The sequence below is a fragment of the Neovison vison genome, chromosome 6, assembly GCF_020171115.1.
Source record: "Neovison vison isolate M4711 chromosome 6, ASM_NN_V1, whole genome shotgun sequence".
NCBI lineage: Eukaryota > Metazoa > Chordata > Mammalia > Carnivora > Mustelidae > Neogale > Neogale vison.
Window position 1 is genome coordinate 112,698,625 of NC_058096.1, and position 16,862 is coordinate 112,715,486.

At 38.2% G+C, this 16,862-nt stretch overlaps 1 protein-coding gene across 4 annotated transcripts in view; it reads left to right on the forward strand.

Annotated features, from left to right (window-relative positions):
• LOC122908806 (interleukin 1 receptor accessory protein) overlaps positions 1–16,862 on the forward strand; it is a 128,606-nt gene that overhangs the window by 76,653 nt on the left and 35,091 nt on the right. For all 4 annotated transcript variants that reach the window (XM_044252001.1, XM_044252000.1, XM_044251999.1 and 1 more), the window contains 2 exons: positions 8,201–8,486; positions 12,188–12,374. In XM_044252001.1, the coding sequence (XP_044107936.1) occupies positions 8,201–8,486; positions 12,188–12,374 (473 nt within the window). The remainder of the gene's footprint in view (positions 1–8,200; positions 8,487–12,187; positions 12,375–16,862) is intronic.

The window sequence follows — 16,862 nt, forward strand, 5'->3', positions numbered from 1 at the left end:
TCATCTGCTCAGGGCTATTTCTCATTTTCTCCAAATTACTCAATCAAGAAAACTCCCTTTTTTGGTGGGAGTAAGGTATGTCTAATTATCTGGTCCAGGAAAACCATCTGCCGAGTTATTAGCGCAGTGTTGTTGAACAGCACAAGCGACATGAGGATGTCTGATGGATGCTCAGAGCCACTCGCTTCCTTCCTCCCCCACCCCAACTCCTCTCTCTTCTTTTGATAGCTTAGTTGATAACCACAGAACTTCAGAAACACTTTCTAGACCTTTGCTTGAGTAGCTCTCCCCTGAATTTAAAAAAAAAAAAAAAAAAAGAAAGAAAGAAAAGAAATCTGTTTTAATGGTATTTTTTCTACTTACATCCTACTCTAGGAAATGTAGTTTGTGGATTTTTTTTTTTTTTTAAACTGGTTGTTCACTACATAACATTGTTGGAAAATTATCCTGGTGTTTTAAAATATTTTTTTCCATGGAAGGACAAAAAGCAAATATATGTTTTTATATGTAGTCCATCAAAGAGGTAGACTCACCAGGTGGTCCACAACTTGCTGACTTGAACAGATGAAATAAGACATTGTTATTCTTTAGTATGATAACTAGCTGTGGAGAAGGAGACAGAAAATAACAGTGGTTTAAACTAATACGTAGCTAATGCTAATGGGCTTAGGAATCATCTGAGGATCTTATTCAACTGGAGATTCTGATTCAGTTAGTCTGGGCAGGGCAGAGGATCTGCAGTTCTGACAAGCTCACAAGCTGCTGGTGACACTGGTAGGTTATGGGCATGCTTGAAGTAGCAAGGATATGCAGAAGTTTATTTCTCATGTAAAGTCTAGAGCTAGAAAGCTCAGGGTTGGTGAGGCAGCACCTTATGTAACTCCCTTCACTTTCCCATTCCACCATTTTCCGAGTGTGGCCTTCTTTCTCCTGGTCCGTGATGTAACATCCATATTCCAAGCAGCAGGATGGGAGAAATGGGATGGGAACAGGAGCATAGGAAACATAGAAAGACATGAGCACCTCTCAAGAATGGGTTTTAGGATCATGAAATTTCAAATGTATCCCATTGGTTAGAACTATGTCACCTGAACACTTCCAAGTGAGAGGAAAGCTTGGGAAATGTAGCCTTTATCCTGAATGGCTCCGTGCTCAGATAAAAATTCCCATACTTTTGAAAAAGGGGATGTGTGTGGACATGGTAAATGGGCATGTCTAGCAGTCTCTTCAGTAGACTGGAGTGAGGAAAGTGTTTTCCGTAGAAAATGGCAGTCCACAGGTTAATCTTAGGTAATATGTGCATAGACTTTACAGTTGCTATGTATAGTACTTTATGTCTTGGACTCATTCAGTTTTCATAACTACTCTACAGAGTAGAGTACATTCAAATAAATTCAAGTATGAACTTGAATTTCTGGTTTGGGAAGCGGAGGTTCATAATGGCTGAGGGACTTACCCTGACTACCCTCTTTAAAACTGCATGCTCCTCCTTCTTTCTTCTTCCCCTTCCGTCATGCCTGATCTGTCTTACCAGGTTTTATGTGTTTCTTTGTTCCATTGACTTACTTCCAGGATATGCTATGCATTTCTTACTCAGTGTGTCAACTGTTTATCGTCAGTCTCCCTGTGTTATGTGAGCTCCATGCGACCTTGTTTTGTTCCCCAGTGTCTTCTGAGCCTCAACTTTAGCATTTGCCACAGGACAGGATGCTCAGTATGTAGTTTTTAAATGAATTAATAAAGCCAGAAGGTGTCAAAGCCTGCCTCTGAATCCTGTCTGTAATCCTCCATCATGCTGCTCTCTGGGCTCTGTGCCACACGCCTCTTCTGTCAGGGCTCCTGCTAGTGTTTCCGCGTCTGGCACCCTGGATCGTGCCTCAGAAACTCACCGACTCTTAACCTGTTGCCTTACTCTTTGTCATCCTGCCACTCATGCAACATTGCTTACACCTTGGATTCTCCCTGGATCACAGTCCCAGGCTCAATTTTCCCGAGAAGCCACGCACACCTTTAGAAAAACACAATTAAGCAAAACTGTAAGAATGTATTGTAAAACCAGCCTTTCCATGATTCTTACTCTCTGCCCTCAGGCCTATGTAAGATTCCTAGAATGTACCGAAGGGACAGTTTTTAAAGCACACGGAGTACCGGTTGAAGATGTCAAAAAAGGGACTGTTTCTGATCACAATCCAATCTCAGGACTACCCTTCCCCTCTCCCACCTAACAGAATAGAATATAATCATATAATAGCTGTTGCTCTGCGTAGTAGTCTGTTATAATAGTTGGTTCATTCCACCAGGTATTTTCATTTCGTCTTTCTTTTTTCCCAGGTTGTCAGCTTCCTGACAGGTAGGGACCTACTCAGATTTATTAGGCGAACTTAGCCTAATAGGTACTAAGCTCCTTTCATTCTACTGCGCCCTTTAATCCTCATTCAGCACTATGGGACACATGCAGGAACTGAGTCTGAGAGGGGAAGCATTTTGTCCAAGGTGATATGTCAAATACGGGGCCCATGGCAAATAATTCCTTGTGGAATGTAATTCTACCTCAGGTCTTTCAATATTTAAATTTTTTCCTCTTTCTTTTCTATACCTGAGCTCCCTGAATTTTTAAGTCTACATGTCTCTCTACCCCAGCACCCAGCACAGTTCCTTGCTCACAGCAGGTTCTGAATGAATATTTAATAAATACAAATATATGAATAGCTTTCCTGTGGGAAATATCTTGCTTTGAATGTGTGAGCACAGATTTGGGACAAGCATCCGAGATCTATGTTCAGGCAGCTTTTATTTGTGCTACCACTCAGGCAAAAGTAAGTCAATTAATCTCTCTGTCTCCGTTTCCTGGCATGTAATGTGGGAATGGGCATGAAAGCCCAAGAGGGTGTTGTGAGATTAATTAGTTAAAATGTATACCCTGCTATATAAATGCTAATTGCTGTCAGGAGCGTGGGTTGGATTTTCCAGTGACTTGGCTTTGGGAGGCTTGCACATTCCATTAGTCCTCTGTGCCACCAAGCCTCAGCCTTAAGAAATCCTCTGGCCGAGGGAAACGATGACTTTGTGGCTCCCCATGTTGAAGGCCAATTTAGAGAGGACTTCTACTGTGGAGTCAACTGCGTAAGAAAGGACATTCTAAACAAAAAGGTAATTCTCTCTGCCAATAACTTGCTAAATTCCCTTAGCTGTTATTAGAGACAAATCTATTTGCATAACAGCCTTTTTCCCCAGTCTTTTCTTCGGCTGGTGCCTGCAGTGAATCATATAATTAATTTGGTATTACATGACACTTCAGCCTGTTGCCATAGATTTTATTTTTATTTTGTCATTGAATAATTTAAAATGCTTTGAAAAATACCCTCAGGTGGCCGGTGAGGGAAACTTAAAAACTCACAGAACAAATTTCAAATGGGCAAATACCCTATAGGAAAAGCTCAGTACCTTTTTTGGCTAATGTTTAGGAATACCGGTATGTGTGTTTTCAGTCCCTAATGGAATGGAGGCTGATTCACTTTATAGATATGTTCATTTGGCCCATGGAACATTCTGTAAAGGAGATACCTACCAGGTGTAATGATCTCTTTTCCACTTTCAGATGAATCGCATTTAAATTGATTGAAAAGATATTAAGTCTCAGGAATCAACCCCAAATCTTGGTGATTTCTCTATATTTGAATTTTAGTATGTAAGGTCCTGTAACAAACACTGTTTTAAAATGTGTCTGTGCTTGACTTACTGAATTATGTTATAGAAGGAAAATTCTGCCATCTTTTAGTAGTCAAGATAAGAAAAGCTAGTCACTGTAACAACATGCCCCCCCAAGTCTCAGTGATTTACTTATTTATTTGTTTTTAAAAATATTTAATTTATTTCTTTGACAGAAGGAGAGATCACAAGGAGGCAGAGAGGTGGGTAGAGAGAAGGGGGAAGCAGGCTCCCTGATAAGCAGAGAGCCTGATGTGGGGCTCAATCCCAGGATCCTGAGATCATGTCCTAAGCTGAAGGAGAGGCCCAACCCATTGAGCCAACCAGGCACCCCAGTCTAAGGGATTTAAATCAACACCACAGAAGTTGATTTTTTTGTTCAACTACAGCCCCTTGAGAGAGCAATGGCATCTCTGTGGAGCTCTGCTCTAAGCAATGGCAGAGATCTAGTCTCCTTCATCCTGTGAGGCTACCATATTCAAACTTTTCTGGCCCTTGGGGTCTCCATGTGAGGGCAGGCGAAAGCGTCAGGGATTATGCTGGGAGTTTGAAGTTAAACCATTTCTGGCCTCATTCATTGGCCAGAACCAAAACAAATGGCCCCAATTCAGCTGCTCAGGATATCCATGTAGAATCCATACAGGCCAAGGGAAACCAGGGTTCAGGAATACTTAGACAGTCTCTGCTACTTCTGCCCTTGCGGTCACCAGAGTTCCATTTCATACTTCCTAAGTTGGTGAGGTGTCACACTAACTTGTGGTTGAGATGTCACACCAGCTCTCTGTTCATCTCCCTTTCCGCAGTGTGCATTCTCCTACTTTTACAGAAGAAAAATTGACCTGTCACTTATCATCTGTCTTACTAGTAATCATTCCCAGGATGGTAAAGACCTCCAGGGACCAAACAAAGTGACAATTTGTAATATTGGTGTCAGGAAGTCTCCTTTAATCAAAGCACCATTAACCCTCAGAAGGGCTTCCTCTTTCCCTCCAGTTTACCAGTGTGTCTGTTAAGAGAGTCATGGCCCGAGACTGCTGTCTACTGGTCCAAGTAGGGGCGATCTGAATAGAGATATCTTAGAGAGTAGGATAGCAGGAAAGAGGATAATTTTTCATTTAATCGCCTTGCCTCTCCCATCATCCAGATTTGGAAAATTGTGCAGAGCTCTTGAGAGAGGTGCCTTTAGGAACAGTGTAAAGAATATTTTTATGCCATGCACAGGGAGGTAGTCTCTTTGTTATTCAGATAACAAATAATATGGTGAAGTTCCAGACACCATCAGCTGCCCAGCTGCCTATGCTTCTTTTTATTTTTTAAACTATCATCTTATAATTGAAAAGTGAAATGACTGTCATGCCAAAACATATTGATACAAATTTTGGAATTAAAAAATGAAATCAAGGGTTTTTTTCCTAATAGAGAAGAAATACATTAGGATGGTTAAACACTGAGAATGGCTTTGCCAATTTTGTTGCATGATGGATATGCCCTTCCTACCTTCCTTTTTTCTTTTCCTAATTATTATTTTAATGATGTTCAAAGGAAATCATTCATGGAGATTTTTTTTTGAAGGCCAGTATATTAAAAGGCTTATAAAAAATACTCTTTCTGCCTCAACTTTCCTCACATCTGTTAGCTCTCTTCTTCAGAGGCTTAATACTTAATACTTAAAATACTTTTAAGTATTTTATTTATTTCTTCTAGCATTTCCTATCTGTATTTTCTTAATCAACTTGTGTATATTACTACTTTTCATTTAGTCAACCCTGGACACTATTTTGTTCACTTTTTAATCATAGTCCGTAGTTAATAAACATCTCATTGATGTTTTTCTCTCTTAAATGTCCATCCCCTCTCCCTTCCTTACCCATTCCTCTCCAGCTAATAATACTACAGTATTTGGTTAGATCAATAATCATTTAATGAATATGCCTTCACATATTAATGAACTATGATTATGTTTACTTCCTTATTTTTGGAAGTTATTAAGTGCCTTGACTTCATAAGCTTACTTTAATTTGGACCTTTGGGGTAACTGTTTTCATGTTTTATAATTGCCTTTTAGCATAATTTTCCACAGTGCTAATTTCATCAGATAATTTATTAGTCACAATTTTTCTTTTTTCAATTGGACATTTCTATTACCTTTTACTTACACTGGTTCACCCCAAACCCTGCTGCATAGCTGTTAGCCTGGGATCTCCTTCATTGTTATTCTGGGGAATTCCTTCCCCTCTCTCTTGAATTGGATCCCCTCTTCCTCAATCCCATAATTTTCTCTCTTCTTTTCCCCCCCTCTCATTTTGGTAACATGTCCCTTGGAAGCCTCCTGATAAAGAGCTTATGGGAATGAAAATTACTAAGTCTTGATGTGTCTGAAAACATCACCTTCACAGCTGATTGTTTCCTTGGGTTTAGATTCACGATTGGATATAATTTCCCCTCACCTATATTGCTTCATTATCTTCTAGCTTCTAGTCTTGTTTTTTCGAAATTCCCATAGCCATTCTGATTCCTGTCTTTTCTTTTTTTTTTTAAAGTTTCCAGTCTGGAAACCTTGTGGTAGCCAGGTATTTTTTTTTTTTTTAATTTTATTTATTTATTTGACAGACAGAGAGGCAGACAGAGAGAGAGAGAGAGGAGGAAGCAGGCTCCCCGCTGAGCAGAGAGCCCAATGCAGGGCTCGATCCCAGGACCCTGTGATCATGACCTGAGCCGAAGGCAGAGGGTTTAACCCACTGAGCCACCCAGGCGCCCCATGATTCCTGTCTTTTCTATGTGATCGCTTTTCGGTCTCTTTTCTTACTCTTTAACAGTTTTTAGAATCTTCTCTTTTTCCATAATTTTAGAAAATATTTTTGTGGGTTGTCTATTTTCATCAACTTATTTAATTGACAGATCTCTTCTGTTTTTTTTTTTTTTTTCTTTTTTTCTTTTCCTTCTTTTGCTGTATGTCATTTACATCAAGGGACCCAAACTAAAGGAGGAGGCTTAGTCTCTGCACTTTTATATTTATCAGAGCAAAAGAAAAGGGAACATGGTAAAATATGCTCGAGCCCTTAAGATAGCAACACAAGTGACACTACATCGTATTGGGCAAACTCAGTCACATGTGCTCTCCTCCAAAAGGGCAGGAAAGTAGATTCTTACAATATGCCTAGAAGGAGAACCCAGAGATAATGGGCAAATGGCAATAGTGATTCCTTATTGTGGGGCTGGCAGTTCCTTCTGGGTGTTCCCAGTATTCTGAATTGCTCTTTGGTGTGCTCCCCAGTTTTCCCCTACAGGTTGAGGATTTATCCATTAATTTTAATTTTTTAAAACAGTTGAACATTTCTTTAATTTGATAAAAATATATCATTTCTCAGCTCTAGGAGACAGGATGAAAGCCATGGTGTATAAATAGACGAAAAACAAAACAAAGCGAAGTATTTAAATGGGCCGAACTGGTTACAGTTTGTCGATTTTGATGTTACTAGCTTTTCTTCTGCTCTTGCTCTTACTTGGGGTTAAGTCTTGAAAAAATTATTTTGGTTTTAGTGGAGTTTCAGAAAGGAGTGAAAGTGGTTGTATATATTCCATCTGACGTTATGTATCTGAAAAACTGTGGTTGTAATATCCTATAAACCAAATGAACTGATTCTGCAACTTCATAGCTTTAATGAAAATGTATTTGAAGAATCTGCTAAGATAGATGTTTCATTTAAAAAATTACTATCACGTTTGTATTGGTGTGAACAACATTTTGATCTTCCCAATTCTTTCTTTGTATATTGGATTGTAAAAGGTGTTTCTTGTTAAAGGCATAGGTATTATAAATAATAGTAATTTGTTGAGTCTCAGAAAAGCCAGTTTGTTAAATTTCGCAGAGATCTATTACTTACGTAGGGATTTATTGCTTACAAATCCTTCTGCAAGTCATAAAGCTTCAAATTCTTTGCTTTTATCAAAATTAAATTTCCAAAAATTTAATTGTTCTCTCCATTATCTGCTGCCACAAAAATGTTGTCTTAATATGCAACCATAAACTTTAGTGACAAACTTCATTTTATTTATTACATATACAGTTTTGCTCCTGAGACTATGATGTAGATAGATATCTTTGTCTGGGCAGATCTAGCCCCCAAATCAGGAGACCTGGGAAGAACCGAGAGTCTTGGAGGGTTATCTTTTCAGTTACAATTTTCTCCTCAGAACCTCCTCTGTCTCCAGAGGGCAAAAGAGCACATGATTTCTTTTTCAGGTGAGATTCTCCCCCATACCTTATAGGGCATGACAAGCTCAAGTCATTATCCAAGAGGTAATGAAAAGATGCTAAAGGAAGATACAGAAATCATTTCTTCATCCCACAGTGCCCGTTCCACGCAATTATTACAGAGAGGTTACTGAACATCACCAGACAGGGGGGTTCCTGGAAAAGATCGGGTGTCCTGAGAAGGCCTTTAACATGAGGTGACTCACTAGCCCTTTCTTTCCTTTTTGATCGTTCCAGAACGCTGTGATGACTGGGGACTAGATACCATGAGGCAGATCCAAGTGTTTGAAGATGAGCCAGCTCGCCTCAAGTGCCCACTCTTTGAACACTTCTTGAAATACAACTACAGCACAGCCCACTCAGCTGGCCTGACTCTGATCTGGTATTGGACGAGGCAGGACCGGGACCTGGAGGAGCCAATTAACTTCCGTCTCCCTGACAACCGCATTAGTAAGGAGAAAGATGTGCTCTGGTTCCGACCCACCCTCCTCAACGACACTGGCAACTACACCTGCATGTTAAGGTAGCCTGATTCTTGGTGGGGACTTTCTCTTTTCCCTTTCGTTCCTTGGCTTTTATCTGGAGGATGCATCTGCTATGAAGCTATGGCAGAGAAGGAAACATCTAGAAAAAGTTACACCTCACCTCAGTGGATTAGCAGATGTTGCCCAAGAGGTGTGCAGAGAAAACGGTTGCACTCCTGAGCTCTTTCTCCATAACTGGTTCCTTCTCAAACCCTGACATATATCAAGATTATCTAATGATGGAGTCTTGTTTATTTTTTTCCTTTTCCCTGATATTAGAACCTGCCTGCATTTCTGCCTCACCTGAAAGCATCTATTTCCCTAGACAATGAGCACAGTAGAGAGCAGAACCCATTCATTTCTGTTGTTCTTGGCATCTTTCGATGTCCCTGATACAGAAGAAAGCCTTAGGATGTCTTATGGAAGAAGAATATTTGGGAGATATCAAATGTATTTAGAATAATGCCTTTCAAACTTTTTCACCAAAATTGCCTTACAAAGCAAATAAGCACCATATCACTGGGAATCTAAGAATATAGTCCAAAGAACCCCACCAATACTGCAAAATTTCTTTCAAGTCCACTTTGTTGAATCTTAAAAATTCATATAGATTTTGCATTGTAAACCATAATATACCTATTCTTCTATTACCACAGAACTGTTCTTGTTCTGAAAATAAATAAATAAATAAATAAGCTTTAAAAAACTGAGCCCCGGGGCCCCTGGGTGGCTTAGTGGGTTAGCCCTCTGCCTTCAGCTCGGGTCATGATCTCAGAGTCCTGGGATCGAGCTCCACATCGGACTCTCTGCTCAGCAGGGAGCCTGCTTCCCCAACCTCTGCCTGCCTCTCTGTCTACTTGTGCTCTCTCTCTCTCTCTGTCAAATAAATACATAAAATCTTTAAAAGAAAAAAACAAAACAACAACGGAAAAAAAAAAAACAAAAAACAACTGAGGCCCCTCTAAAGAATAGTCATTTTTAAGGCTTGGATCTTTGGCTACTCTTTTCCCAAGGTCCCCTTTTAGCTTCCAAGACTTACTTTGTTTTTTAAATTCCCATCTGGTTTGTGGATTATGGTTTGTTTTTGTTTTTGTTTTGTGTTTGTTTTGTTTTTATACAGTTTCCTACTGTTTAATAGGTGCAGTATGCACCTATTAGTTTGCTAGGGCTACTAAAACAAAATACCACAGAAAAGTGGCTTAAGTAACAGAAATTTGTGTTCTTGCAGTCCTGGAGGCTGGAATTCCAAGATCAAGGTGTTGGCAGGGTTGGTCTCATTTCTCTCTTTGGTTTGTGGACCGCCATCTTCTTTCCATCTCTTCACATGATCTACCCCCTGCATCATCTCTGTCCTATTCTCCTCTTCTTATAAGCATATCAATCATATTGGATTAGGGCCCACCATACTCATTTTACCTTAATCACTTCTTTCAAGACTTGTCTCCAAATATGGTCACATTCTGAATTACTGGAGGTTAAGAATTCAACATATGAATTTGGGGGACACAATTCAGCCCATAACAATAGGGCTGAATGATGTAACGATACAACAGCATAGAATAACATAAGAATAGATAGTCCCACACTGTCTTCTGAATGCCCTTTGTCTCTCATGGATATTGACCATTTTCTGATAGAGAAATGTGACTACATTTTGATATATTTAAGCTAAGCTGTGTTACGATTAAGTGAAAAAGGACTTCTCTGTCACAGAATGCATTTTCATTATTGTGGCCTTGGGAGTCCCTTGGAACCTCTGAAGGCCCTTTTGAGGATTTCACCTGATTCTTTAGTTTTATTGGAATGAACTCTAGACTAGTTTGTAGGCTTCCAAAGAGCACTGTCCACTCTTTAGGCCCAAGACAGCTTTGTAGGAGAAGTTAAGACAGATTATAGTGGAAAGAGCATGGGATGAAAGACACAGAAACCAGGCTGGCATCCCAACCCTTATGCTACTCAGCTGGTGACCTGAGGCACGTCACTCTGTGTCTGAGAGCTTTGGCATCTGTATCCACCCAATGAGAAAAGCAGCCTAAAATCTCCTTTCCATCTTTGGAAATTGTTAATCTGTTACAGGTGGACATCAGAAATAGCTGGGAAAGCGTCATCAGTAGCTTTCTGGATGACCTTGTTCTCTTCTCTGCATTTTAGTGTTTCATTAACTCTATTTCTGTTTCCTACTTATCTAGAGCTCTTCTTCAAACTTTTCTAACCTTTACATTATGGGAGCAGCATGGCTGTTAAGGCCTGAGAATTCCTTTAATGTGATTTACCAATTTCCAGATGGCCATCTCTTCAGTTTACCTGTCTGCTTATCTTCTCTGTCCCTAAAGAAAATCTAGAAGTGAACTTGTCTTGTGGAGATACCAGAAGCTTCCCACAGTCCTGAGGCGATTCCTAAGTGGAGAATGTCCTTGAACTGACCCATGTAAAATCAAAGGCCTGATGTCTTAGGGCCATAAATTGAGATTCATCCTCCAGGATTGTACCACTTATATTCTTGTTTCAATATTCCTCTGAGAATAACATCCAGATTTTGCTTTAGAAACCAGAAAAATCAGTCCTACCACTGTTCATTATTTTTTTTAAGTCAGAGAATATATCTTATGAAGCTGAAAATTACCCCCTGTATAATTTCCACCTATAGAATACTTCTTCTACCTGGTAGACCTTTTGCTATTTCTAGGTGGTGATTATAGCTGCCACTGTCCCTTCTCACCTTATTATCATTGTCATAAGTCATCTTTAAACATCTCTTCTTCCCATCCTGCAAGGGAAATGCATCCCCCATTTCACTGTATTTAGCCTCAATTAATTACTTAATGAATATCTATATGTATTTGGCACTTTGAATTGAAATCACAAAAAAACGGTAGGCAGTGAATGACCCATTTACCCATAACCCTAAGAAATCAGTTATTTTTATTATCTGTATTCTCTTTATTGTTTTCCTGTGCACAGATGCATGTTTTACATCCATTCCATTTATTTTTGAAACATTTAGTTAGTGCCTACTGAAAGTTTAGACACTGTACTACATGCAAAGAACAAAAGAAGATACATGTGACCATGCCCTTGTTTGGACTATGATAAAGTCAATCAAGGAAATGTCTGAAGTGCTCAGAGAATGAGAACCCTAATTTAGAAATGGGTTGCATGGAAGATGGCATGGAAAGCCTCCATATGTAAGGTGGACTGATGTCTTAGGGCCATAAATTAAGATTCATCCTCCAGGATTGTACCACTTGTATTCTTGTTTCAAAATTCCTCTGAGGATAACATCCAGATTTTACTTTGGAAACCAGAAAAATCAGTCCTACCACTGTCCATTATTTTTTTTTTTTTAAGTCAGAGAATATATCTTATGAGGCTGAAAATTATCCCCTGTATAAGGGAGGAGAAGATCCCCTAGGCAGACTAAATGACCTGTGTGGACATTCAAATGTAAATGCAATTCCCCAGTCATCCTAAAATGTAAATATTTTAGTATATCAACAGTAGCTAATTGTGTCTGTTTTTATTTTGTGACCTCAAATTGGTAGAGGAAATACCTCCATAATGCACTTAATTTCTATGTGAACTCACATATAAATGAAATCTCAATGCGCAGCATTATTTCACTTAGCTCATTTTCATGTGATTGCTGCATCAAATCCAATGCAAAGGCAATTGCCCATTTATTGGCTATTTCTCTTTTCAGGAACACCACATACTGCAGCAAAGTTGCATTTCCTCTGGAAGTGGTTCAGAAAGACAGCTGCTTCAATTCCTCCATGAAACTCCCACTGCATAAGCTGTATATAGAGTATGGTGTTCAGAAGATCACGTGTCCAAATGTAGATGGGTTCTTTCCTTCCACTGTCAAACCAACCATCACTTGGTACATGGTAAGCAAACTCAGGAGCATCTTACGCTCTCTAAAATCGCAATGTCTGTCCTTGACTCTTCAGTTTATGTTGAAACTGAGATTTCTCTCGTCAGATTTTTTATTTCTTCCTTAATAATTTTATGCAAATCTTTTACCACGTCTTTACTTTGTGCCATTTTTACTTACCTGTGTTCCATTTTGAGGAAGTGGTGAAGAATGCTTTGTCTCAACTCACCATGTCCTAAATTACATTCACTGGACAACTAGAACTACCATATTTCTATTAACTTCCTGTGAGATACCATTTGAGAAATGCCTGCTTGCTCTTTTCACTGCTAAGTGAGGTCAGAAGCTGCTCGCTCATCTGGTGAATGTCAGCTCCTTGATTAGTCGGCACTGTATTCTACTATCTGTGTGTGTTCTCATGTTTATCCTCATTTGTGGGCACAGCCCATCTGTGGTCTCTTCCACATCTGAGAGACTTGGCAAGTATTTAGTCAAAAATGAAGATGTTGGAAGATGGCACCTGTGGCAGCAGCCTTATTTTTTTTTTTTTTTTTTTTAATCTCCTCACATACCCACATATGCCAAAGCTAAAAACTACTGGACAACATTTAGAACAAACTCAGGGATAAGTTAGCCACAAGAATCACTTTCGATAACATAAGTGAAACAAACCACATATAGAATCAGTGTCTAGGGAAGAGGGGCAGATGGAAATCATGTGGTCCCTGATAGACTGGAGAACAAGGAACCAGCGGTCCTCACTGTAAAGTATGGTGGGCCAGTTTGAGAACAGGAGTTGAAGTTAGGAAGAGTTTTACTTTCTAACAGAGAATGAGTCCAAGAGGCCCATAGTAAGAAGTTCTGAAGCAGCAGACTCAACAAATCTCAAGATTGTAGTTTGGAAGAGGGAGCTTTGTGAAGTTAGAAAATCCTGCCAAATTCAAAATCCCAGAAAAAAACACATTTAACATAAAAATGAATAACAAAAAGAGCCAGGATAGGGGTGTCTGGGGGGCTCAGGTCTTGATCTTGGGGTTCTGAGATCGAGCCCCATGTCGGGCTCCACGCTCAATATAGAGTCTGCTTCAGATTCTCTTTCTCCCTCTCTGCCTCTCCCTGCTCACATGTGCTCTCTTTCTCTAAACAGATAAAAATAAAACTTTAAAATAAAAGAACCAAGGTAAAATCCCGTTCAAACTTGAGAAGAAAAAGGAGAATATGAAGCAGAATAACATTCTACCAAAAAAAAAGAAGCATGCTAGAGAAATATAATGTGACTTACTAGTTAAAAAATGAGCTAAAAGATATTAAGAAATGAGATGTGAAAGAATAACATAGATCAATAAGAATTAGAAACATCCAAAATTAGAAAGTTCGGAAGATGGAAATAAGTCATTCAGAAAGGAAGCTAAAACTAAGAGGGACATAGCAACAAATGAACATGATAGGTAATGCCTTAAGATGAACAGAAAGTAGAAAGGAGAAGGAATTTAAAATTAAAGATAAATGATGAATAAAAATAGGAAGGTTAGAATGGATATACCAGTAACACATAAAGTAGACTGTAGACAATGAGTATTGCCAGAGATAAAGAGGACTTTTCAGAATAATAAAAGGGTCAATTCATCAGGAAGTCGTAAAAATAGTACAAGTATATGTGCCTCGCAGCAGTGTGTCTAACTGCATGAAGCAAAAGTTGACAGATTTAAAAGAAGAAATAGACAATTCATAATCATAGTTTAAAATGTTAGCATCTAATGGTTTAAGTCATTAATGAAATGACTTAGCAGCCAACTTTAAGAGTTTTCCATTGGCCAATAATGGAACAATTTGAGCTTCAGTAAGGTTATTAATCACAATGGGTTGAATCTTATGAATTAAATTTAAATCCATAAGTTCATAATGATATTTTAAAATAATTGGTCACATTTAGTGGATGATAGGAAATCAATTTGTTATCTTGAAAACGAGTAAAGGGAAAAAATCAGCTATTTATTCTTCTTTTCCTGTAAGAAATGTGCACTGAGTAATGAAATAGTGCAGAGAAATGTGTTTTTATAAAAGTATATAATCATTTGCAGCCCCTAATGAACTAATAAATCTGAGCATGAAGCATCAGTGACTGATACCATCATAAGAAAGGGAATAGCTAGACATATTCCTTCTTATGAAAGAATAAAATATCATTTATAATTGTGCCAAATGGATTAAATCTGAGTCTGAAAAACAAAATAAAAAAAAAAAAAACAACAAACCAAACACCAGTTAGATCCTATTGCCATTTTGCAGGATATAGAGAGAAGAGAGGAATGTATTGACCTATACCATGAGTTTGCAGTTAGCAAAATCCAGACTGGAAAATTCTATAGGCCAAATGTCCTGGATTATTCAACCAATAAATTGCAAGGAAAAGAAAGGCATGATGTGGGAATGTGTAGGTTTTGAGACATGTAAGACACATTTAACATTGGATAAAACTATAGTGTCTAAGGATGGGCATGTAGGTGATAAAATTATAAATGAAAAATAAGAAATTGATTTTACCATGAAAGTGTAGATAGTGGCTACTTTGACGGGGGAGGAAAAGAGCTGTGATTGACATGGGGCATGTGGAAGGCCTTCAGGGGTGACTAATAACAATCTATTCTGGACCTGCATGGTGCTTACAGAGTATTTGCTTTATAATAATACATGAACTTATACATACATTTGAGTGATTTTTGTATATATTTTATGCTAAAGTAAAATGATTAAGAGAGGGAGGGAAGGAAGAAGAAAGAAAATGAAAGAGAGATAGAAAGACTGACTTAAGATACATAACAACTAGTTGCAATGTATGGACCTTAATTAGATTGTGTTTTCTTCAGACAAACTATAGAGCAAGTTATGAGAAAACCACTGAACTCTGAAAACAGAATATTGATAATACAATGAGTTGTCACTTTTTAAATTGTTATAATAATACTATAGTTATGCTTGCCGAAGACAAGGTCTTGTCATTTGGAGAAATACATAAAAATCTTTACAAGTGAAATTATATAATGTCTGTGATTTGCTTCACAATAATCTTGGGTGGGTGCAGTGAGTGGGTGTAGATGAAATAAGACATAGGTTGAATTTATACTTTTGAGGCTAGGTACAGGTACAGTTGATCATTGTATATTCTATGATCATAATGTTCCATAGCAGACAGCATAAAAAATGATTAAAATAATAATATTAACAATTTTACATTAATAAGTATAATGCATTTTCCAATTTAAAAAAAAATATATTCTTCTCTTTACCTGCAATTGAGTTCTCTCATCTCTAACCCTGTTCACTTTTCCTATACTTTGAATACTCAATGGTCTGAAAAAAATTAATTTTATTTCCTTATATATTCTATTTTTTTTCCCTTTTTCTTGATGCATACCTACCTGGAAGGCCCCCTCTTCTTTCTTTAGAACAGTTCAAATTCTACCACCTTTATGGAATGTTCTCTCTTCTTTCCAGCTAGAAATATTTTTTTCCCTAATATAATTCCAAAGCAACTTATTTATGCCTATCTCCATGTCACTTTTCACTTCCTTTATTGTTTCACTGTCATCCATGTATACATTCAACAGCTGTTGAAGATCAATTGTATTCAGTGCAATATGTCAGGGGTTTGGGGGAACACAGTGATGAATAAGATATATGTCCTACCTTGCATAGTTCCAAAAAGATCCTACACTTTAATACAGACAAGTTTATAAATAAGAATTCTTACTCTTATTAAAAAGTGGAATTCTAATTTCCGTATGAGTACCAAAGAGAATTAATTGTTGGTTCTAAGAAGAGGGAGAAATGTACATGTATGTATCCTGTGAGATTGACTATTTCTTGAGGTTGAAGTTATGACTTTCCCATCTCTATGTCCTCAAAGATTTCTAGATTTTTTTTTGTTTTTCTGGTTGGATGAATGTTGGTGCTATTAACCAAGGTATGAGACAGCAGAGAAGGAGTGGTTTAGGGGCAATGAGATATCTGTGAGATCTCTAGGGAGCAGTGACCTATAGGTTGTGGTTATATGTATATGGGTCTGGAGAGTAGAAGAAAAAACTGGAGATAGAGAATTGGATGCATCTCTGTGATAGTTGAATCCTTTAAGAAAAAGACAAAATACAAAATAAAATCATAAAGGATAAGGGCTAAAGTCAAAATCTGGAGAGAATGTTCATAGGGTGAATGAAGACAAGAAAAAAAGTCATAGCAGTGAAAATGCAATGGCACATCCCCAGCAATGTTCAGGTGACTAAGAGGACAACCAGTAACAAGACATCCTTCCTATTCTCTGATTCTGGAAAGGTTGTTATTGATGTGCTGCTTTTTATTTCTCCATCCTTGAGTAATTGACTGATACCTTTAATCCTGAGAGTTCTGCAGTCTTGGGAACAAAATCAGAGTTCTTGGCAGGGGGATTCTTCCATCCCTGTATAGCAGGGATGACATTGCTTTCTATTTCCTACCCTCTACAGTC